The sequence below is a fragment of the Anopheles stephensi genome, chromosome 2, assembly GCF_013141755.1.
Source record: "Anopheles stephensi strain Indian chromosome 2, UCI_ANSTEP_V1.0, whole genome shotgun sequence".
Classification (NCBI taxonomy): Eukaryota; Metazoa; Arthropoda; class Insecta; order Diptera; family Culicidae; genus Anopheles; species Anopheles stephensi.
Window position 1 is genome coordinate 54376820 of NC_050202.1, and position 25284 is coordinate 54402103.

The 25284-nt window shown below is 43.0% G+C and overlaps 2 protein-coding genes across 3 annotated transcripts in view; one reads left to right on the forward strand and one right to left on the reverse strand.

Moving 5' to 3' along the window:
• The window catches only part of LOC118502767 (atrial natriuretic peptide receptor 1), a 39740-nt gene extending 15848 nt beyond the window's left edge, over positions 1–23892 (forward strand). For both annotated transcript variants that reach the window (XM_036035356.1, XM_036035357.1), the window contains 12 exons: positions 3664–3778; positions 4571–4715; positions 6542–6841; positions 6912–7047; positions 7112–7323; positions 7397–7892; positions 7956–8111; positions 9002–9176; positions 15604–15753; positions 15837–16029; positions 19214–19388; positions 21859–23892. In XM_036035356.1, coding sequence (XP_035891249.1) covers positions 3664–3778; positions 4571–4715; positions 6542–6841; positions 6912–7047; positions 7112–7323; positions 7397–7892; positions 7956–8111; positions 9002–9176; positions 15604–15753; positions 15837–16029; positions 19214–19388; positions 21859–22565 — 2960 coding nt within the window. In that variant the 3' untranslated portion in view covers positions 22566–23892. The remainder of the gene's footprint in view (positions 1–3663; positions 3779–4570; positions 4716–6541; positions 6842–6911; positions 7048–7111; positions 7324–7396; positions 7893–7955; positions 8112–9001; positions 9177–15603; positions 15754–15836; positions 16030–19213; positions 19389–21858) is intronic.
• Positions 8105–8958, reverse strand: LOC118502770. The gene has a single exon (XM_036035360.1). It carries the CDS (start codon positions 8830–8832, stop codon positions 8125–8127), a length of 708 nt encoding a protein of 235 aa, XP_035891253.1. The 5' UTR covers positions 8833–8958; the 3' UTR covers positions 8105–8124.
• Positions 23893–25284: the final 1392 nt, after the last annotated feature.

Consider the following 25284-nt stretch of genomic DNA (forward strand, 5'->3'; position numbering starts at 1 on the left):
AGATAATAGATAGCCGAGTAGTGTGGAAGCACCAACGAAAAGGTTTAAGAGGCGGATCCACCTTATCACAACTTATGGTCGCCTTGCTGGGTTCCGGTTGAACGGTGACCATCGGTTGAGCGTTTATTAATTTAGCGCCTGGTTGAATTAACAGCCAGCCAGTGTTGGCTGAAAAATGAAAGTGGCAGCAGGGAGCGAAACCGAGAGCTACACAGCGCACCACCTTAATGATGCACCCTGAAAGAGCTTTTCAAGCGCTAGCATCCTAAATGGGGCGTGAAAATGGTGGGATAAATTTGGTAGATGATTACGATCCGGAAAATCGGCAGTCAGTCCGGTTTTTTAGTTTAAAGTTTTAAAGTTTTTTTTTTTGTGGAATTGGTCTGTGAGCTGCTTTGGACCGTTCCAAGGACAATTTAGTAACGCGAAGATTTTTAAAGGTTCATTTTAAAATATCAACACGATTTTTCATTTTTGTAAAGGACTTTTTCAACATCCGTGTGATATTTTGTTACTGTGGAAATGAATTTCATGTTTGTCAAATGATATGTCGGCAAGATTGCTGGTCGCCAACTTGTTATACTAGAGCCTGTGGATACTTCTACCAACACCTGTCGATCAGACTTTACTCTATCTATTAATGGTTCCAGTACTTGCATACGGCCTCTAAGACATAAACTCTGTCCAAAACTGATGAATTCTTCTTAGTCACAATAGGGTCTGGAATTCTCTGAAGAATTTTTGGTCTCTTGGTATAGCAGGATCGGAGGTTCCGTAACGATGGCGAGCTCTACGACCAACGTGCAGCAATGATTAGACTCGTCAAGCTCCCGTGGGCTGGTCATCTCATTTTTCCCTTTTATTTAAGTAGGCTTTGGATCTCTGAGACCGCACTCGCCTTTTTCCTGTCCTTAGTTACTTGTGTGGTACAACTGTTGCGATTATGGTTCGTGTAATGGTGCTCGTCATGTCATGAGAATGGCACCGGACGACCAACTGGACAGAAGAGCCCAAATCGAGGCCCAAAACGAAAAGGAGTGATGGCGTTGTTGCATCCACCAGAAAAGACTAGGAAAATGGATTGACAGACGACGGCGCTCGACAGTGAGTGTTATCGAGGGCTTCTGAAGCAGATCTAGAATTTGAAGCCAGATGGAAAAACGGTTGGAATAACTTTCCTTAAACTTTAAATAAAAAAGTATGTCACTGTTCAGTCGTACGCCGTCAGATGACAGATGAGGTCAGATGACAGTTGGATGATTGCTCGACCTCATCCTCTAAATTCCATACAAAGTTAATACGACTAACCGAGTACGACTGAGCAGTGACTTCAATCTTAACTCACATTGTAATATGTAAACGATTCCCTCGGACCAGGGCAGTCCGGCGGCCGAGGCGATAACATCTTCACACGGCAGGACTGGGGTTCAAGTCCCATCAAGACTGCCTCCCCGTACGTAGGGCTTGACCACTTTACTACGGGTGAGTCACACAAAGCCAGAAATGGCAGGCCGAGACCTCTTGAGGTTGTAGTGCCAAGTAAGAAGAAGAAGAAGAAACAAAACCCTTCAGTTTTGACGTGACTTTTAAAAACTCACTTTACGATGCTGAAATGTCACTTGACAATCATGAAATTCATATTGATGAAATCGAAATATCCGCCGGATATTGGAATAGTTCTTAACAGGAATGGTCGTTGTATCTGTTGTCTGGAAGCTAGCAGTAATGACCTATAAAATACTATTTAATCATTAAATGCAACACAAACTCGTTTTTCTTAAACGAGTGCTTTCTATTCGTGGAAAATATATTTATTTTCCACCCTTGGTATATTAGAGTATGTTTTTACAAACCAATCAATTAACTTAAAAAAACCCCTTTTCCATTCATTCAAAATCACCGCACGCACCACACTATTCATCGTTTGTGAATTTTCCCGAAATTTTCAAAACCACAACACTATGCAAACAGTTATACAAGCCCAGCCGGCCTTCAGAGAAATAAAAGAAAAATTTACTACCATTATGCTACTATGCAACGGATGTTTCACGGGAAAGTTGTGTGTGCCAAACATGCCTTATCAGACCATTCGAAAGCTCTGGAGTGCACCAGAATTTCGTTGGAATACTCTTTCCAGCCAAAATAGTTTACTGTGAGTGAGCTCCTTTTTCGTGCGAACCTTTTTCTCTCATTTCACTGCAGGCAACAGGCAAACATTCGGTGGTTTGGCAACGCCTAACATTTTCGCACGCAGAACATCCTGCTCCAAAAGCAAACCCGGCTTTGGCCAGCTGGTTGAAGCTGGATTTTATAGGGAAAGGGGAATGGTATGCAAATGAATGACCGAACGTAAACGTAACAAAGTTTAAAATTTGTCAGAAAAAAAGAAAGAAAAACCGCTAAATCACTGCACCGGTAGAATAGTTAAACATACGGTTAAACAATGTGCAACAATATGGAGGGAGCGTCGATTAAATTTTGCCCAACACACACACACACACACACACACATTCTGGGATAATAGTTTTTTCGGAGCACCCCGGGAAAAAAAACAACACTTTTGCAGCAAACAAGCGAACGATGGACTAATGGCGTTATAAAACACTCGCCAACTGGGCGCCATGATGGGCTATTTCTTTTTTTGTGGATCTCTATCTTTTATTTCTGGTGGATCCTCAGAATTGCCGATTAAAGCAGAGAATAGTGGGGAGTAAAACAAAACACGGTCGCTTCCGCTTTTTATTTTAATAAGCACTAAAAGCTTTCAAATGCTATTTTGTTGAACATGCGCCTGTACTAACAGCATGATGATGTACTAAAAACAAAGCAAAACAAAGTTAAGTCATCCCAACAATTTTGAAATAATATTTTTAGGAGATCCTAATCCAACATAAAATATTTTTAGAAAAAATCTCCCAAGAGTCACGTAAATTTCCATGAACTATTAAAACTTTCATTTGATGGCTTGATACCGTTCTACCGGACAGAGGTGTTCCACATCAAGCGATGGACACTCGTTGTCAAGCAAATGCCGCATATGGGAGCATCCCACGATTTTTGGAACCTCAATATTTCGCCCATTCCAGGATTAAATTGACGAAAGCAAACAAAAAACAAAAAAGCGACAACAACAACGACCTATAGCGAACGCAAACATTCTCGGACGGTAGATTATCTATCAGCGCCGTACTGAGCGCCGAGCACAAGTCTAGTACGAAAAATCTTCCTCCAAAGCAAATAACGAACCGAATCGAGGCTCCTTTTTTGCTTTGTTTATTTGTGTTGAGCATATCCACCACTCTTCTCATTTCAATATTTGTTTTACGTTCGTACGCTGCTTTCCTAGCTTGCAGGGGATCGGATGCTCCGCTGAACTTCTGATTCGGCAGCTATTAAATTCCTCTCCGATATTATATCCTGTTCTACGCCAAGCGGTACCAACGAGATTTTCCATTACCTAGAGCATCCTTGCTCTCTGTTTTATTCTTCACCCAAAATCTGCTTCGAATTAATGCTGTGAATCTAAATCGATTCCAGCAGCTGGTGCTGTAAAAGGCGGCTCAGCCATCTTCATCTTAGCCGTTCGGCGTGAGATACTTCTGAGATACTCCCCATGCGAATACCTGCTACAAAAGCTTTCCTTTCTTGTTTGACTCGTTGCAGTTGTTATCATGTGCGCCAGCCCGTCGGCGATCCGGGAAATTATGCTGGCGGCCGCCGAACTCAACATGGTCAACAGTGGCGAGTACGTGTTTTTCAACATCGAAATATTTGGAAGGTAAGTTCGCGGGAAATCAATCACACCGGTCGCACCGGTTTGCTTACTTTGTTTGTTGACCTTTGGGGATTATCCCGGAAGTACGCATGATGAATGAGATTTCCACTAGGAAAATGTTTTGATGAGTAAAAGCTTGTTATTGCTTCTTGATACGAGCATGAGCTTAATGATGTTGTTAAGAAACGAATGAATTGAGTTCTTAGTTTTTGGAGGAACTTATGTGATTTAATTTATATTTGTTTCCATGAAGCTTTCACTTTCCTAATTTATTCCATAAATTAGAAGCGATCTTTCGAAGGATTCATTAGCAGATACCAACTCAAACTTATCAAGAAACCTTCCTTGTAATATTTTTGCACAAATACACAAATTTATAGCTCTAAAACACACCAAGAAAAGAGACTCTTATACACTTTAAAATCCTTGGAACACGGCTAGCTCTCTCACTCGAAGGACTTATCTTAAACCCTACGGATATCCCACGATTTGTCTTTGGCCGAGCTTCGAGCGTACACCAAAGTCTACAGTTCTCCACTTGAATCCTTCGCACGACAAAAGTAGATCCTCGTTCGACAACCTTCGCCAGCTCGACTGAGCTGATGATACTAGACGCGCTAGTTCCTTTTTGAATGGAGCAGCAGGAAAATTTCCATTTCATTTTCCTAATATCGTAACCGACGTGGATGTCCTTTTTTCTGTTTGTCTCCCCTTATTTTCCCTCTCCTTATCCTTGCTTGTTTTGCATTCAACCTCATTCGTCTCTACGTCTTCCGTTTACCCCTTCCTGAACAGCATGACGGCCACGAAACAACCGCCCTGGTACTCGAAGAACGATACGGACGAGCGCAATCAGAAGGCGAAGGAAGCGTTCACCGCCCTGCTACAGGTGGTTGCCCGCGAACCCGAGGACGAAGAGTATCGCCAGTTTTCCGAGGAGGTAAGTCGAGAGCGTAAGAGAGAGAGGTGTTCTCGGTGTGGTCCGCCGGCTATCCACAGGAACGTCGGTCAAGGTCTGTAAGGAGCTTTCAGTCTAAAAAAAACCAAAAAAGCTCAAACACTGCTCGCGATTTGTTCGACACAAAAAAAAAGATGTGTAAAGTCTGTTTCAATTACTGCTTATCGCAACCGAGCATTAAACCTGACATGAAAAAGGAGGCGGAGGACACACTGAACAAATGTGTTGTGAGGACCACTTTGCCATCATCATCATCCGGGGGGATACGTCAGTGTCAGTGAAAGCGACAGTGGGAACCCTGCTGAAAAAAGCGAACTCCTTCATTTGTCCGCCCGCAATGTGAGGATGGATTTGTGGCCTGGCTGGAAAAGTTCCACCATTGTCCGATACCGACCACAGGGAAAAAAAACATCCTCTTCCCAGAACAATCAGTATGTGACAGAAGACCCGCATGCATTCGAGCCTAGGTTGAGTTTTTGCCCTAGCTTTCTCTTCCCTGAGTCGTTAAATCCTTTCGAAAGTGTCCACCGAGTCGCATGCATGACAAGAGTTTCGGCGAGGCAAATGTCATGCCGTACTTGATTTAATTGTTTTCCAACCCATATAATCCTTGCCACCATGAGCACGAGAGATTCTGTAGGATTCTGTAACATCCGGATGTGTCTGACGATGCCGGTTGGGTTTTCTGTTACAGCCAAAGTAATAACATTCTTCCGAGTCTGAACTATGTTGCCTTTGAGATTATTGGCAAAAAGTTTTAAAAGTGTTGGTAGCCGGATTGCTCCCACGCTGGCCCGTACGACTTTGCTCGAAGAATTTGTTCCCAATGAAAAGTTTTCCTATCGGGGTTTTAGGTAACGAATGTGTAACCCTGATCCACTGGCGGCTAAAAGATGTATAACAGTTTTGCGATGGAATTTTCACGCATCAAAGTTTTTTGGATTTTTAATTACAGCTGAATCAATTTGAAGCTGGTGATGTAAAACGTACTCTGATGTACAGCAAGAGCTAAACTAGTCTAATTATTCCAGCGAACCTTCAATATCTAGATTTTTTTTTATTTGGAATTAAACTTAAAAATTCTACCCCTAATCAATCTCTCTCTCTCTGTCTCTGATATTGCAAGCGTTGAAGCAGAACTCATTTTCTATCCCCACATCCAAACGTCCTATACTGCGGTTAGTACCGCTGATTAGAAAACCCTTTCGAGTACCACAACTTTGAAAGCAATTAAGTTTCTTAATCCTCGACCAAGAAAAAAACAGCACTTCCCACACTGGCAATAAATAAGTAGCAAAACGCTGCCCTTTTTTTACCCTACGATGAGGACTTTCCATAGATCGAACAACCCTTAGAAACTTCTCAGAATCCAAAGCACACAACACCCGTTTGACCACGTTTCCGGTTTGCTCATTTAAAAGCAACAAAAAAATAAAAGCACGGCGATGCGATTTTCTCTCCGCTTCCAATCCGGGGTGTGTTTTGCGCCAAACTCCCACCCGCTTATCAATGAGGCAGTTTAAAATCCTATTTCCTTCGATTTTCTTCGTCCTTCGCCCGGTGTCGCAATCGGAAGTCCTCCAGCAATCCCACATCCAATGGCGCAATCCCTCCGAAGTACGTGACGGGAATCGTAGAGCCGGCTGGAGATCGTCTTGTTAGGACGGCTACGCGCGTGTTCGGTGGGATTTGCCAGACTTAAATAAGATTAAGTGTCCCTTCCTGCGTATTTGACGGTGGGGTTTTTTGCTCACTTTTTAAACTCTCGCCATTCTCCTTTGCACTGTCCCTTTTCGGTCCGGTTGAAGTTGAAGGAACTGACCAGGACGAAGTATAACTACACGTACGGCGAGGATGAGGTCGTTTCAACGTTCGTGACGGCATTCTACGATGCGGTGCTGCTGTACGCGTACGCACTCAATGACAGCATTGCGCTACTGGGAGAGCAGCAGGCCCTCCGGCAACCCATCAACGGTACGCACCTGGCCCAGCTGATGTGGGGTCGCAGCTTTAAGGGCATTACCGGCAACGTGACGATAGACTCGAACGGTGACCGGATATCGAACTATTCGCTGCTGGATCTCAACCCGGACACGGGACTGTTTGAGGTTAGTGAGTGCTGGAACGCGGTGTCGCATTCGTAGCATTATTTGCTGAGCTTATGCTGGTCCGTTTCAGGTCGTTGCGAACTATTACTATGGAGGAGGTCTTCAGTTTGTCGAGGGTAAAGCTATCCATTGGGCTGGTGATCGCACTAAGGCACCTCCGGATAGACCAACCTGCGGTTTCGATGGATCTCTCTGTCCAGATAATTGTAAGTATCCATTTATGAGTTCCGAGTTGCGATAAGTCTACCATATTTATTGCCTTCATCACAGCTCTACCAGGCTACGCAATCCTATCGCTTGTACTTGGCGTGTGTGTTGTTTGTATGGGCATTGCGTCGATCGTTGGCTATCGGCACTACAAGCTTGAGGCCGAAATCAACTCCATGACGTGGAAGGTGAACCCGAACGATGTGCTGTCCTGCAATCCTAGCCGCGGACATCGTGGTAGCTTCCATTCGATGGTGAAGCGAGGCAGCCAAGCTGTAAGCACATTTCGGTGACGATTCACCCGGCAATCATGAAAACCAATCGATAGTCCCTTCCATCCCATTGCAGACGATCTACTCCGAGGATCTCAACTCGTTGCCGGGCGATCGACAGATCTATATCCACTTCGGGTTCTACAAGGGCTGCAAGGTGGCGATCAAGAAGATCAACGTACAGAACCTTAGCCTCACCCGGTCGCTTATGCTCGAGTTTAAGCGCATGAAGGACATCCAGCACGACCATCTGGTACGGTTTTACGGTGCCTGTCTGGATCTGCATCCGGAACCGTTCATACTGACCGAGTACTGCCCGAAAGGTTCGCTGCAGGACATACTCGAGAACGAGACGATCAAGCTGGACTGGATGTTTAAGATCTCGCTCATGCACGACATCGTCAAGGGTATGGCGTTCCTGCACTCGACCGACCTACACTCGCACGGTTCGCTCAAGTCGTCCAACTGTGTCGTCGATTCGCGGTTCGTGCTCAAGGTGACGGACTTTGGGCTGCATCAGCTGCGCCGTAGCACGGACGATGCCGACATTGAGAGTTACGCTTACTGGCAGAGTAGGTTCAAAGGTTTTATCGATGCTAATCGTGTGTGCTACATGAGGACACTTGTATTTGTAGAGCTCCTCTGGACAGCGCCAGAACTTCTGAGGGATCCCCAGTGTCCACCGGCGGGCAGCCAGAAAGGTGATGTCTACTCGTTCGGCATCATCATCCAGGAGATCGTATCACGCCAAGGTCCATTCTACCTCGGCACAGAGGAAAAATCTCCCAAAGGTAAGGATCCGCTTTACGCACCACGTCTTCGACGACGACACCACGCAAGAAAACAGCATATGGATGGATCGAATCCCTCATCCCTACTGACGGTTCTTTCCAGCGACGGAAGTTTACTGTTCGCTTCTTCCAAATCTTGCAACCACTTCAGCCGTGACTGTTTCCACAAATCTCCTCGGCTCGATCGTTCCGCGGCCATCTTTCTTAGCGAGTTTTCGATCGCTTGCTCCCAACTTTGAACGATCGGCAGCTTGTACAGGCGAACCGTTTGCTTCGGAAGCGAACTGCGCCGCAGGTAGTTGCTGACGAGCTCCTTGAACGGGTGGCGTTCCTTTTCCCGATATTCGACCAAACTTCCCTGTCGCATGACGGTGATCGGTTTGTCGAAAGAGAGCAACTTCTGCTGAGGCTCAACTCGTCGGCTAGGGCCCGCATCTTGATCGTGCGTCTGTACGGCTAAGGAACGATATCTAGCATCCTGTGCCTGTCGCGCTTCCTGTTCCCGTCTAATCCGTTCGAGATATTCGGAAAACTCAGATTTACGTGGAATTTCATAGATTTTGTAGCGTGATTTAGTTGAAATCGCTTTAACGGGTGGTCCAGCAGAGGAGGTCCTCCGTTCAGAGGGACCTGCTGTTGGCTGCTGCTCGTAGGAGGTTCTTCCATGATACACAGGTCGCAGCTGGATCGTTACTGTCTTGGTTCCTTTTTTCGAGGACATTAGAAGCACGGATAATTTTGATCGTATTTAAACACAAATAATTTATCTTCTGTACATCATTTTCCAAACAAGTCATAACACTAGAATGACATCTAATGACAGTTCTCTTCATCCTGAAAGGCCTACTAGATCGTATTGTTACTGCATGCTGTTGTATTTCCAATTCCAGAAATCATCAAATTAGTCAGAGACGGACCGGGCATGATGGATCATCCCTTCCGGCCAAAGGTAGACGAGTCGTCGTACGAGGACGTAAACAACATAATGATTAAATGCTGGGCCGAGGAACCGGCAGACCGGCCCGACTTTAGTGGGTTAAAAACTATCATCAGAAAAATTAACAAGTAAGTAGCGCTCTTTTACTATCTGAGTAAGTCCAACTTGTATCATTGTTAGCATCTTTGTCCTACGATGAGACCTTGGCGTCTCCCAAGAGAGACCCAGACACAATATCAGTGCCTTGGATGAAAACCATAAAACTCGCGTGTTCTTCGATCAAAACATCCAAATGTGCGCACCGTATTAGGTTCCCTTTTTCCTTGCTGCCCCTCCTTCCCTACCCGAACGCCTTTTCCCTACAACTTTTCCACACCGGTAATTGAGTGCTCAATGGGACGCCTAATGAAAGCGTACGGCACCACGCACACAAGATGCGAACCATAATCAATCTAGCAAATCGAATCCTTCCAACTGAGCCAGATTTTGCTGGACCGGATCGAGTAAGCCAATCAGTTTGCTCGGCGACACGGGTAACATTCAGCTTTTGGGTGAGATTTTGACTCTCGCTGGGGAGCTAATATCGGTGTTGGAGGACGTCGAGAAAAATCCTTCCTCTTCCTAACTTCCATCCAGTTCATATGGACCTTAGAAATTATTTCCTCGCTTCGCTCATGTCAATAAATCAATCCTTGGAAAGTTTGACTTCCACCTAACCCGAACCATGTTTCGCAGTTCATTAACTTTAGCTAGTTTGCACTGTATATTAAATCAACTCGCTAGTGCGTTGTTTTCTCACTTGCTCTCTGAACCGACGACATTCCCAGCAAACAGTGGAAGCACCCTAAAAGTATGGAGATAAAAATCTGATAAAGGCTTTTCGAACGTCTTTCCGGCCGTCCCGCGTCCTGCATCGCAGCGTTCTAGCGAGACAGCTGGAGAAACATTGGGCGGCGAAATGCCGACAGCAGGAAATTGTATCAAATCGTTGGCAATTTGTCAGCTTGTTCCTTAGCCGTGTTCGTCTTCCGTTTCTGTCGGCGTTAAATGGCCAAGACTGAATGAATTTGCAGTGTAAATTGCTCTCGCTCTTTCTCTCTTTTCTCTGCTCTAGGTACAATGGTGTGATTATGGAATTAGATTTCATTGGATGGTTGCGTGGAGGTTGAAATTAAAAAAAATCTGCTCTTCCTCTCACAACTCACCCATAGTCATGGAAAACTGCTTTTGAGAGGGGCTCTGCTTGAGGGAATTACATTGCAGATTAAAAATTCATTTGTTTACGCGAGTACTACTTCTTGTAACTTGAGGGCAAAAATCTTTTTTTTTCAACCCCTCGATTTAAGAAGCTTATTGCACAGTGGTTGGTATTGAAGCACATCTTTTTTCATCGTTTTGTCAGTATTTAAGTTCGAATTCGAGAAAAAACTGCCAAGTCCTTCTTCTTCTTCTTTAATGGTCTAACGAACCCTTAGGTCTTCTTACTATGAAGGAACGGTCTAGGTGGGAATTAAACCCCTGTCCTGCAGTGTTTAGATCGGCGCCAATGTTGCAACTACCTTCGGGCCAAGTCTCTATTCTTCAATAATTAAAAATTTGTTTGTACATGCAGACCTTATAATGGTTTACTAAACATATTTATAGCGAGTATCAGGATATCCAATCGTTGCTATAAGTTCCTGAATAATTTTATAGCAACACTGTTACTAATTTTTTTACCAATATTTAGGATACTTTTTAGCATCCTAAATATTGGTAAAAAATTTAATTTTAATTTAATTTAATTATAGAAGTATTGGCTATAAATTAAGCCATTGGTAGATTATACATACTCCATTTTTGATACTTCAGTTTTGAGTAATATTCAGGATATTTATTACACTTTTTCGTGTTGAACTATTTATTATAAATAGTATATACTGATACTACATGTTTGACAATTCTTTTGCATAATTGTATAACTTTTACTTATTGAACTATTTACTATAAGATTTGCCATTGATAAATTATATTATGCTCTGAAACTTCAATTACGAATAATATTTAGGATATTTGGGAAACTTTTTCTAATTGGACTATTTGCTATAAACTTTGCTGTTGATAAATTATAGCAAAATGCAATGATACTTTACTTTTAAGTAATAATTAGGATACTTGCAATTTTTTTACTAGCAATGTTTGAAGACTTAGTAAGCGTGTTTAATTTTTATTTTTAAACTCGAGATATCTCGTATTCTCAGAACGTGCTGCTAATACAAAAGTTTTTTGTATACTTTTATGCATATTTATTTATAGTAAGGATAGACCATCAACTCGCTGCTTCGGAATAATCGCCCTCAAAATACGACACCTTCTGGTACCCTCTTTCTAATGCTCCACCCGTTGACAGCATCGATCATTCAATCAGAGCTTAATCCCACCCAGCCCTGCAAACTGCAATCTCTTATCGCATCCCATCAATCCATCTCATCTTTCACCACCACCATCGTTTATCGGTGTGGAAGAGTGATTTAATGCTACACTCATTTAACCTCTTATCGATCAACTCGCTCGTGCTCACCCGGGACTACCAACAGCGCACCAGGTGAACATCACACGCCGTGGGTTTGTGTTCTGATCGATGCTTTTCCGCCCTTCTGATACTTCATCACCTTCCAACGTTTACGCCATAAAATGGCTGCGTGAAACTTTCTGTTGATCGTGTGCATAATAACAGGCAACAAAAGGACGGCGAAAAAAAAATGCCGGTAACAAGAAAGGGTTTTCCGAGAGGGATTCCTAATACCTTCCCCTTTACCATAAGCCGTGGCGGCTCAAATCACGATACGGTACGGAAAAACAATTTCCCGTTCACATTCGTTCGTTTTCCTTGGCCCTTTTCATTCTCATGCAACAGCACCGGTGAATAAACATCAATTTTACGTGAAATAACAAAGCGAAAATGTTTCTTTCGCTACGACGGTAGGGCAAAAGAAAAGCCCACACAACATAGCTTCAGTATGATGATTTGCCTTTTAAAGTGCAGATGACAAAAAAGGGGGGTAGAGCAACGTATTACACTTTGCGACGTGTTTGGTTCTGGCGACAATAATGAGAATCGCTTGTGAATGATTGCTTGCGAGGTGGATAAAAAAAGGATTGCATTCCGCAAAAAAACGGTGAAAACATAACCATAAAAGCTTTTCCCTGTTAAGCATGTAAAATATCGCAGTTGTTATGTAGTTTGACGTGTCTCAGAAAAAACTACATTTAATCTCTACATACGACAACAATGTTCTGTTAAAGGTTCACAAACTAAGAAGAGGAATTTCAAAAATCAACCTACAAGACATAATTTTGACACTCGCTTGTTTAACGAAAGCAATAAACAGCAGCTGTAACCAATTTAACGAGTTGCAGAAATTTACACCAAACCGCAAAAATAGTTCCTTTGGAGCATACACCAGGCGCCAGGTGTCTGCGTGGTTAATAATAACAGGCGATTCAAGTTGCAGCACCAGAATCGATCATAACATACGAAACGAAACGTGACGCGATTATTTTCACCAAAAAAAACCTTGAATTCTTGTCGACACCCATTTTTTTCTGGTCGTCTTGCACGCACAAAAATTTGCAAACTAAACACTTTGACAAAAAATTGCAAATCAGTTTCTTCGAACCACGTGGTAGGCATGCTTGTGAAGCAATTCTTTTTTTGCGTTTGGGCATCAAGGCTTTTGCGATCTTGTCGCTATTGCGGAAGTGTATGAAAACTAAAATTTAACAGTCAAACATTTTTCACACAAGTTGGCAGATTTTATTTGGCAGATAAGAGCGAAAGGAGCGACCCCTCGGGGCCTCGTCGGTCAAGGGGAGCTCATCGGTGAGGGAAATCCTGTTTTTTCCCTCTAATATCACAATTCGAAGAGCCTCAACTGTCGTTCCACTGCCTTTACAAACGGTCATTACCTGGGTGCATAATGGTATCGGTGTCTATCTTCGACTTTTGTCTTCGATTGTGACGGCAGCACCTCTGTACGTAGAACTGAATCTCCAGCTATGGGTAAATTAAGTCGCAGAAGCCAAAAAGTCCGGTCAACACCTCTTTTGAACCTCCGAGATCAAAGACAACAGATCTTGAATCCTACGTACGAGCCTTTCACACGGCAGTACCGATTATCGTATCTAACTTGAGATTGTCTCTCTGTTCTATCCTAAATAACTATCCAACTACTGTTAAGTCACATGTAAGCAAGTAGATGAGGCAGAGATCTCTTTTAAATCTCCAGGACTAAGTCCTACAAGAAATGAGAGGTCACAAGCCTTGATATCTCTATATTGATGAAGATTATAGCCGATTAATAATACGCCGGCAAAGGTGTATTTCCCTCGATTCAAATGTTGTCTCATGATATATTCGATATGCTATTCGAAAAGCATTCAAAATTATTTCAATATTCATATTAACTAATTCTTTAATCTTTATGATTATGGCTAGTTTAAATTTTCCAGCACCCGAAGCACTTTCAAATAAACTCCAATTCAAACGTATTTTATTTGATGGACAGATGAATAAACGGCCCAATAAATTGTTGGATTGCCCGGTGGTAGATGCGAAAGCGATGCCGGTCTTCACACGGCAGGACCAGAGTTTAAATCTCATCCGGGCCGGTCCCCCCATAGTGAGGACTGACTGCCCAACTATACGATATCACTAAGTCTAGTAAGCCAGAGATGAATAAATGATAGACAAAATCACAAGACCCTCTTCTATCTCACTCGGAAAGCGAAAATGCTTGTGCTTCTGATACGAGACACAACCACATGTACCAACTTATAGTTACTTGGAAGTAGCTTATTAGTGAATGTAGCAATTAAGCTTTTTCAACTATTTTTTTATTAAGTTTACAATGTAGAATAATTGATTCCACGCTAAAATTAAGCAGCTCGTCTTGTTCCCTCAGCTCTTTGTTCGGTAAGATTAGTCAGCTTCAGTCCGGCTCATAATACACAACATCTAGCTGGTCCCAACAACTGCAGCGAAGAGTTCAAGGATTATACGTAGTGCTCGAATTTGATTCCGACTTAAGCGCTTGTTTGAACTTCCCGAATGATATTCGCTACTGGCTATCATTAGGATTATTTCCAGTTTATTTGTTGATTAACATAACACCTTAGTGGACTTTTAAGTAGTTTCGACATTGTTCTACCTTACTATCACACAAAATAGGGGGTTCTTGTTGACTTTCTTCCTGAAATTTGACCAACAAAAAAGCACAAGCAAAGCAAGACAATATTGATTAAATTATAAACATTACTCTGCGCCACTGCCAACCTCTCCGAACAGATGTCGCTACGTTCCAGCTAACCAATCCAACAAATTACTATCTAGTCACAAAGTTTGCCATTCACAAGTTGATTAGAATTCACTTCACCGCACTTCCATATTGAGTGGTAATTGCAGCAGGGAGCAGCAGCAACAGCTTTTCTTCCATCCGACGCACATTTTCCGACCGTCACGACGAGCTGACACTGGCTGAGCATGCCCTATTCCTGGAACCGGTCTTCATGTCACTACAATCGAACGACGACAGTTGGTTGTTATTTTAATTAACACCACTACCGCATCCCTTGCCACAGCTGGGGCCGAACCTGTGACCGGCCGGATGTGCGTTAGAATCCGATCACAGTTTCGCTGGGTAACAACCGAGCGTGGTTTTGGTGTTTGGGTCCTCGATGCGTAATTTGCTACCACCGGCAGTACCTAACTCGAGTACTCGTGTAAATGGCGCATCGAAACCAGCATAGTCCGCATTTAATTGCCTGTTAACAGAGAGCAAACCGAGAAGTTGTTTTCTCCGTCCAAGAACCAGATACTTAGACAATGGCTCAAAAAAGCTAACAAATGGTTCCACTCTATAGACGAAGCATCAAAACAAAACGAATGACTTCCATATTGTTCGATTGTTTTTCCTTCGGGCATCATTATAACGGGACGGGAAAAAGCTAAAGTCTCCAGCAAACTTCAGCAACCGGCACAAACCCGGTCGCTCGAAGGGAAAACTTTTGGCCATCATCATCGGCGAATCAAACCGTTTAATTTGCCAGCCAACATTGAATCAACACAATCCAGCTTACATTTCACCAGGCCCTTTACTTGGCCGCTGAGCTGTACCCCCTCCTACAGTACCGGCGAAAACTACTTCTGGCCATTTTGGTTGCTCAAATTCAACCTTCCTTTGCGCGTGAAAGCGACCTACCAGCGTCAGGGGTTTTTCAATATTCTTGCGATCCTTTCCCCTTGTCCTAGCACACTCATTGTCTTTGGGTTGGATGTCAGATTTCTACCGACTTGCTGGGGTCAGGAGCAGTAGACGTGGATGTTTTTCTTTCGCAACGAACACAACAACTCATGCTTATGATTGTACGCAGGACCGTAGGGAGAATCGTGAAGACGGACTTATTTTTCCCGACTCGGCTTACTCAACATGTTTCGATCCGTTATTATATTTTTCTAACTTGTTTTCCTTATACCCACTTTCTCTCTCTCTCTCTCTCTCTCATTGATTTCTCCAGAGAAAATGAATCTGGTAACATATTAGATAATTTATTGCAACGCATGGAGCAGTATGCGAACAATCTGGAAGCCCTGGTGGACGAACGAACGCAGGATTACTTCGAGGAGAAGCGCAAATGCGAAGAACTGTTGTACCAACTGTTGCCCAAGTAAGTAGCAAACTCGATCGAGCGACCCTGTGCCCTCGGCTGTACCTAACAAACCACCTCGTTCGATTCGTGTGCATTTGCAGATCCGTAGCGGCACAGCTGATCATGGGCAAATCTGTGATAGCGGAAACGTATGATCAAGTAACTATTTATTTTAGCGATATTGTCGGCTTCACCTCGATTTCGGCCCAAAGCACCCCGATGCAGGTCGTCGATCTGCTGAACGATCTCTACACCTGCTTCGACTCGATCGTCGAAAACTTTGACGTGTACAAGGTAAGCTGCGGGGGGCGACTATTAGCAATCCAAAGAACTATAGCCTCAAAGGGAATGCTTTAGGATTGATTGACAGAGTTATGGATTTTCTGCTATCTAAAAAATTATTTTCCAATCTTCCCCACTGAAATATTTTTTTGAAATGGTTAAGATCGTGTCTGCCAATTTTTAGTACATCTTCAGGAAATGGTTTTCATATTTTCAGCTCTCTCTCTCTGAGTCCAGTGATCAATTATTAATTCGTTTTAGTTACAGAACGTTTCGATAGGACTCCTTTGATTTTTACAACAAATTCTATGGGTTGCTGCTTAGGTCAGTTGGAAGATTTTTCCTTCGCACAAGTTAGCTGATCGTTCATCCTCTGAGGTGGACATGGACGGCTACACCTTAGGCATGGATGGAGAGTTTTGTCTTAAAATGTCCATCTCTTCCAAGACATTTGTCATGGTCTAGTTGATCACTAGCAGACCCTTTCCAGTCCAGAAAAATCGGTCAACAAGCCAAGGACCAAGCGCCAATAAAGCCTTGGTATCCTGGTGGGTCGTATGTGGGGCGGTCCGGTGGCAGAGACGATAACCGGTCTTCGCACGGGAGGACCGGAACCGGGGTTTCATATCTCATCCAGACCGCCTCGCCATGCGCAGGGCTGACTACTTTGCTGTGGGTAAAATCAAGTCACAAAAGGCCAGAAATGGCTGGCCGAAACCTCTCGAGGTTGTAGGAAATCCTGAGGGATTTCTACTCCATTAAAAGGATCTTGCAACACTGTTGACATACCAGAAGATAGTCAGGACTGATTATCCATATCCACATATACTGAGTGAGGGATGTATGTAATGGCAGACCAAGGACCTCTTGAGGTTACAGTGCCAAAGAGGAAGAATATGAGGTCTAGTTTCTAGTCTGTAGCATCTGTCTTTTGTAGTCTTATCTAGGCTGATCTGTGTTGTCATTTATTTATTAGGGCTTTGGATCTCCTGGACCTTATTTGCCTCTTATCTAAGCTGATCGCTGACATCAATTTGATTTCGGCTAAGAACTTAACAAATTTTATAGCATCTTGTAAGTTTCAAAACGTCACGTTTTCCTCTCAAATACGCTGTACAAGAAAATTACCAAGTCTTGTAATTTGCATGTCTGAAACTAAAACCAGAATTTTCCTTACACAGCCAACCAAAAAAAATCGTTGAAAACTTGCTGGTAGATCCTTATAAGTCACCTCACTCACCCTAACGTTTCAAACGCTATCATGCCAACCACCATAAAGTCAACTCCCTTGTAGACTTGCAGACAAACTTTCGCAGCAAGAATGAACTCGAATCACGATCCAGCCCAAGTCTTGCCATTCCTTGTAACAAGTAGCAACAAATGTTTTCCAATTCTTTTGAAGAAGAAGAAAAACGAAAAACCAATACCCCAAAAAGCAATAAACCCTGCGAACACGTGGCCATCAGTGCCCAACACAGATCGAAAAAATGTCATCGAACGGCAATTAATTTTCATTGCTTCAACGCCTTCCACAGCAAACGCAGGAACGCCACAAACAAAAAATCGGTGAATGTCTTCCTTGGGGAATTCTGTTGGAAACCACCAATTCCCTTTCCCCGCGAGCCGGTGTGATGTTTTGCGTTACCGTCTGCCTGCTACTGTGCTCGTCCGGGATTTGAAAGCATTTTTGGGTGGCTCATGTTTTTGCCTCTCTTAGGCAACTTGGTCTGCCCGCTTATAAAGGCGTTTGAAAAATGAGGTGTGTGTTTGCGTGGATACTGTTTGAGGGGGAAAGTTAAGCTTAGGAAGTAATGATACACTTTCGCTTGACGACGAGTCACATCTGGGGAAGATTTTTAATGTGAATTTTAGCACTTCAATGCTCTGTGATGGAGTGACATGTTTGCTGTTGTAAGTACCTATCATACTCGTTAGCTAGAGTGTGTGTGTATGTGCTCAAGATCTGTATGCGAATTACATTAAAGATGGTTTCGATGGGAATTTTTCAGGCTTGATGCAGATAGCATCGATCATGACTAAAAACACCTGTTATCGACAAAATTGATTTTATAATATTCAGTTGTGGTCGAAAAATTGTTCTGGATAGATCTACCAGATTTGGCCAGATGGGATTTGAACCCCGGTCCTGCCATGCCTCGGCCCGCCCCATACATCCTTTTTAGATGTAATTTATTTCGCACAAAATTCTTTTGGGTTTTACTCAGTTTATGTACAGAAAACAACCCTAAGTACATACACGAAATTGTTCCATAAGATGCAAGAGATAAAAGTTCAATAAGATGCTAGCTCATTGCGTGTGGCTCTTGACTGCAAAAGCTCGTAGTATATAGTTTATAGCAGCTCCCACCAGATTTATAGCAAATCATCTTTCGATGATGCGCACATTTTATGAACATGTAGTGTTTTATACAGCTTCTTTAGCTACAATTTTTTCGCAAGCTATATTTGTTTGAATAAATCGGTTCAGTGTAATTTTTCGGCTATGGATAGTTTCCTTTAGCTTCTTTAGCAATAATTTATTCAAATGAGATATTTACTTGGGTTAATCGGTTCAATCTATACACCGAAAACAAGCTTTAATAAATGATTGAGCTATACTATATGAGTTTAATGAAACAAATGCTCAAATTTTAAAAAGTTTGAATGTATTTCTTCACCGGCTCAAAGTACATAATTAATAGCAGCTCCCACTAGATTTATAGCAAATCTGGTTTCAAATTTAAACACGCTTTAAGAGCTTGCAGGAACATTAATTTTAAAAATTATGTTGACCGATATGAATTTGTTTAGCTGTAATATATGGACGGAGAATTCTTTTTAGTTTTGACTCAGTCTACGCCAAAACTACTGTCTATAAATTGTCAAAAATGTTGTTCTAGTTGTCTAATTCTTGTACATGTGTGCCTTAATTTCCCTGATATGTGTGATTTCTCTGGTGAATAACCACTGTCAAAACTTCCCCTAGATTGAGTTCATGACATACGTCTATCATGGAAACGATTTCAAGATATCCAAGACACATTTCGTCCAAGTCTAAGTTTTGAAACATGAAACCCACCACACCCCACCATCCAGACCAATGCCTCCCTTCGAAATGTTGTCCCAAACATGATGCAGCTTGCCACAGTTTCTAACCATTTGTGCCTTCCACTTCCCACACATTTCTTCCCGCCAGGTTGAAACAATCGGTGACGCGTACATGGTAGTGTCCGGGCTTCCGGTGCGTAACGGTAATCTGCACGCGCGCGAAATTTCCCGCATGGCGCTCCGGCTGCTGGCGGCCGTCTACAAGTTCACCATTCGCCATCGGCCCAACGAGCAGCTACGGTTGCGGATAGGACTGCACAGCGGTAAGTAAAGCGGGCTTCGAGAGTTTCGGCTTTGCTTCCACAAACCAAAAAAAAACTTACATGACAGACGCGCTGTGTGACGTGTAGCTTAAAAAAGTTTCTAAAGTCAACAGAAGCCTAAATCACCACCACCCCCAGAACTCAGCACCAGACATCCGTTTTGTTCACGGTTCCACCTTTCAGCCCTTGTCACCGGCAGTCTATTAAATGAGCCACACGAGATTCACGCTCGCGAAAGCTCCCATGGTAATCAGCGGCACCGCTTATTGGGTGTAAAGTTTGTCGCTGAGAGGGGTGACATAAAGCTGTGTCGTCTCGTCACGGTCGAATGTTAACTGCCTGCCTGTGCAACAGATGGCTTATCAACATTCCGAAGCAGTGCCGTCAAAGTTGTAAAGCGATTCGTGATGGTGGGGAATTAAAGCATCGCTTCGGTTAATGTGTGACGGAAGATTAGCTTTGATTTGGAAGTTAAATGTGTGGCCCTGCGAATGTGATATTGTGGGCCGGGTTGGAGGCTGGATAAGCAGTAAACAATTGAACGGAGGCTAATGGCTGTTTGGAGAATGATTCCGAGCGTTTAAGAGGATAATTTTCAGTGTCTTACGACTTTTCGAATTAAAAAAAGTATTAAGCAGGAACTTTACTAAGAATAGAAACCAATTAGATACAGCAATATTAAGTGTATTGTGTCTAATAATATCAGCCGAGATTCCTCTTTGTGTGAGGCTTATATCATATTTCATTTTTGAGCACGAGACCAAATTAAATAAAGCGAATGTGGCCACATTTTCGACAGGTATATGAACAGCGTATACAAGTCAAAGTTTTTGAACATAGTAAAAATTTACAAACAACAACTCTCAAGCATTTTTAAGTAAACTGGTTCAGGTTTGATTGCTTCCGAAGGAGCAAGTCCATGGTTTTTAGGATGTTTCCTGTGGGCCAGGACATTTTAGTTTTATTATTGAAAGACTTAATCTTCTTCTTCCTTGGCACTACAACCTCGAGAGGTCTTGGCCTGCTATATCTGGCTTTCTATGACTTAATTTTACCCGTAGTAGAGAAGTCAGCCCTGCGTAGGGGGAGGCGGTCTAGAACGTACGGGAAGGCGGGATTAGAACCACGGTCCTGCCGGGTGTCCGGGACACCCTTTAGTCTATAATCAGTTACAATTGCAGCACAGTTTAGTGTATAAAACAGGACTGTCTAAAAGGTGGGATCTAGTTCTAGACATACTCCTATTCTAGCTACCGGATATCGAAACCGAGTGGGACTATCTGACTACATAATTTGAACCAATTATGTTCAAACTATATACATAATTGGTTCAAATAATTGGTTATGTATTATGTTAAACCATTATACGACCGGCATGACCTGGTAGATGCTTTAGTCAAGAAGAATTACTCTTTTTCTTCTTTCTTTTCACTAACTACTTTGCAAATCTGAGGAGTATGTTTATCAATTTTAGTTCAAAAACATGCTTCACTTTATTACTTGAGATATTGTACAAGCTATGAACAGCTCCAACAAAGACATTAGGCAACTGACTCCAACAAAAGCTGGAATTAACCTATTTTCCGGAACGAGAACACACGTTCTTCCAGAAAAAATAGTATCAACCCTCAAAATCCTCGCCGTGCCGAAATATCCGGAATTCGTCACTATTCCAACGAGGAACTTGAGCTCACTTATATCCTCTTAGTGAAATAGTCACAGCAGTCAGTTGAAACACAGAAGGATAAAAGCATTTGGTAAATTCTGACTCGACTAGTAGATGCCTCACCGGTTGGCAAGTTATTGTCTTAGTTCACAGTTCCTGGAGTATCCAGAGTGTGGTTTATTTTGAAATATTACTCATGTCAAAAAATTTGGAGACACGAGAGGTCGAGACTACGTAGACGAAGGTATCAGCACAATCGCTTTATCTCAGTTTGGGTCTACTGCGCGCCCTCTACCCTTGTGGACGGACTTCACGAACTGAGTTGTCTGGTGCCGGTCTTATTGTATATCCAACCTACCGGAACTTGACGAGTCTAGTGGAGCTTTTTGTTATAGCAGCTCTTCGATTGGCCTTCCACACTTACGGTATCAAAAATCCTTCTGCGCATCTTATGAGCTCTCGAAAATGGCTAAGAGCATATCATCAGTTTTGGACAGGGTCCATGTCTCACAGGCCTATTGGGACTATACATGTTCTATACAGTCTCAGCTTTTTCCTTCCTGAGGCTGTATCCTAACCTGTTGGCAGCCAACATTCTTGCATGGTACTCAACATCTATGTTATTATCAACATCTGTCGAACTCGAACCCAATAGTTACGTACATCTGACTCCTGATCAATTATTGATTTAAATGATAATTCATGCTTAATTTGGTACAGAAGATCTATTCCTCTCTATCTTCTGGTATCTTCTGATCCTGATCCCCAATAATATTATTCGCTCTTTCTTCCATCTTCTCTCAGGACCATGCGTGGCCGGCGTCGTCGGCCTGAAGATGCCACGGTACTGCCTGTTCGGCGACACCGTCAACACCGCCAGCCGCATGGAATCGAACGGTGAAGCGCTCAAGATACACGTCAGCCACACCACCAAAACGCTCCTCGACACGTTCGGCACCTTCGACCTAACCGAGCGAGGCCTCGTGCCGATGAAGGGCAAGGGCGAAATGCTTACCTACTGGCTGAACGGGGAACGATCCGAACCGCTCACCCCGCTACCGAACGGCCTGAAAGGACCTTCGATCATGGCCGCCAACCGGCAACTGCTCGCCACCGACAGTGTCCTCCCGTCGTCGATCGATCCTTCGGCGCAGCTACTGCCACCAGCAACCGCGAACCAAAACAATGGGAGTGTCCTCGTTGCCGGATCGCCCCCACCGACCGGTATCCTTATCAACAACCATCACCACAACAACAACAACAACAACTCACCCTGTAGCCTGAACAACAACAACAACAACAACAACAACTCGCCCAACAGCTGCCATAATCCGACACCACCCAAAAAGCTCAACAGCGTCTCGTACAGCTTCATGAAAGCGTCCGGTTCGGCGGGCGGCAACACCACCAATGGTGCGAGCGCCCCGAAAGCTTCCGCCCTATCCAAACCAAAGCTCCCGGAGGTGGAAGCGTTACGTGGGGCAAGCGTTACGAAACCGTTACTTACCTGAAAGCGACGCGCTTCAGGACATCTGGCGTCGTTTTTCTTTTGTGATGTAATTTTATTAACTTCGTTTAGGAAAGGGGAGGCGTTTAGCGTTCGTACGTTGTTTTAAATTACTCTCTAATGTGTGCGTGTGAGTGAGTGAGTATGTGTGTGTGTGTCTGTGTAAGGTAGCAGCAGTCAAGAATTGTCGATGCAGAAGATTGAAAAAATAATGTAATTTTCTCGCACCAGCTTTCTGTGTTCCCTGTGGAGGGACAGAAAATCAAATTTGCTATCGATTTCGATAAATTGCAGATGACTGCCAAACACCTGTACTTAACTCGCGTTGGAAGTCGTTTCAAATTTCTCCGGTCTTCGGAACAGGCAAACAAACAAAAAACCCATAATCGAAAGCTCACCGTGTGCTGTAACTGAACGTTGGCGCTGGCGAACCATGCAATCGGTTCCCGCAGCGTTCAGACAAAACCAATTTACTATCTACTGTAACCGTGAAGAAGTAGCGAAACGCATCCTAACCTGACCGTGAGAGTTGATGTTGTATAAAGTGTAACAGACAGTGCGTAGCGGCTGTTAGAAGCGAGTGATTTAAGATTACTCTTAATGTGTATGTGTGTGTTTGTGTGTGTGTGTGTAAGAAGTAGTGTGTAAGGGGGGACGAGTCAGAATTCCAGATTTCAAAACGATTATACGTATGTCCCGGTTACACTATAATTAATCCAACCCAGGCTCTTGCAGCAGAAACGCAACGTGTGTCATGCGGATAGCATACCTGTCGGGCGTAAGAAAAGGATCATCAGCTAGAGCAGATAACGGGAAGGGAAAACGCCCATTTGTAGAGTATATTTTTGTAAGTGTATTAAGTGTAACAGTAGCGCGTACTAGTGGTAGTAACAGTAATAGTAGTGTGGTAAGTTTTATCTGTAGTACGATGCAACCGGAAACGTTATAATGTGATCAAAACAGCAAAACAGAAAGAGAAAAAAACAGGAACATACAAAGGAAACAACAAGCAAAGGGGAAAATATCAAATCGATGCCATTTGTAATTAATAGTAGTATGTTGTACGTGTCGCACAACGCAGAACGTTAGCAAACCACGTGCCAAGTTTGAGGGGGAAGGCGCGGATCGGAAGAGCAGTGAGCAGGAGGTGAACGGCTGGTGAATGATCGAATTCAGGAAAGAAATATGGTGAGGACATCCTGTGAAACTATCTTGTCTTTATGGAAGAGAGAGAGAAGAAGGTTGAAAATGTTTCGAGTGGTTGTGTTTGTGTATGGCGAGAGATGAGGTTATAAAGTTGTATTTATGCATTAAACATGTGTATACCAATACGTTCGAGTCGTGTTGTTTGATTTTTACCGTGCAATAAGAAAGAAATGAGAGTTAAATAGTCGGTTGTGCTTTGAGGCAGTTGAAAACTGGGACCAAATTTTTTTTACTCCCGTGAGTCTGGAATTCTGAAATCTGGCTTCTGTATGGAAAGGTAAGTTAACAAGTAAGAATGTCGAAATTGGAACACGATGATGTCGCTAGGTATGTCCATATCCATGTTGACTGACCTTTTTACTAGACTTTTTGAGATTGATGAGATTATGCTTCTTATGAGCTACTGATGCTCTAAAAGCCAACATCGCATCACAGGCCGTCAACAAGATCCAGTTCAATAGCCATGGGGAGTTTTACCTCTCTAGGCTAAGTCTAGTCTAGGCGGCTAATCATCATCTAGCATACACTTTTACATATTCAAGTGTTGAGAAGGGGAAAACTGAGTTGAAAATGCTTTAAATCTAATTCTTCTATTAATATTTTTCCATGGGAGTGAAATGAGTTTGACATCCCTGGTCTAAAGGTTCAAACTGCAAACTTATTTTTATTATATTTTTATAAGGTTTATTAAACTTTCAATCAGTCTAACTTCCGGCTGGTTCATCTGATTTATTACGAGTAGTAATACGATTAATATATTTAACCCATGTCGTTAAATTTAAGTGTGAAGATTGGGAAGATATTTTCGACTAATTGGAACAGAATCTTAAAAACCACCCTATCTTGGCTTATGGTCCTTGAACGCAACATCCTGGGATAGTTCCAATTTCTCCGGACTGAGTTTTAAGACTTTAGAAAAAAATAAAGCGATTTTTTCTGACCCTCATGCAGATCTCTCACTAGTCAAACACATTTCCTAGATACTATCAAACTATTTATAGATTTTATTCTGAAAGCAGCGGCTTCCTTGGCCAAGTACTAGGCTCTCAGTCTGAATAAAAAAATGGTCATTTTGTGTGTAATATGTTATGAAATACGTTTTACAAAAAAAAAAAAAATTCAACCTTAAGTTATCAGTATCTCATTTAAGAAATAATGTTAAATAATCAAAACTTTCTAATGGAAGCGGTCCGGTGGCCGAGGCGACAGCGGCGCCGGTCTTCACACGGTAGGATTGGTCGATACCGCTCACGGTCCAGCGCCTTCGTCTGCCAATCGATTATCCCTGTCCCGGCATCTCCAGAAACTTTCTTAGAGGTGAATCAGGTGTCAAAGACCCAAAAGCTTCTATAAATAAAGTATATTTAAAAAATCGATTTTCCTGGCTTTTTTGCGTGGACGCATCAACGCCATCACTCCATCCCAGTTTGGGCCTACCACGCCTCCACTGACCGTGTGGACGGCTTAAAATGACTTTTACATGACATGAGCAGCCCACTGGAGCCTGGCGAATCTAA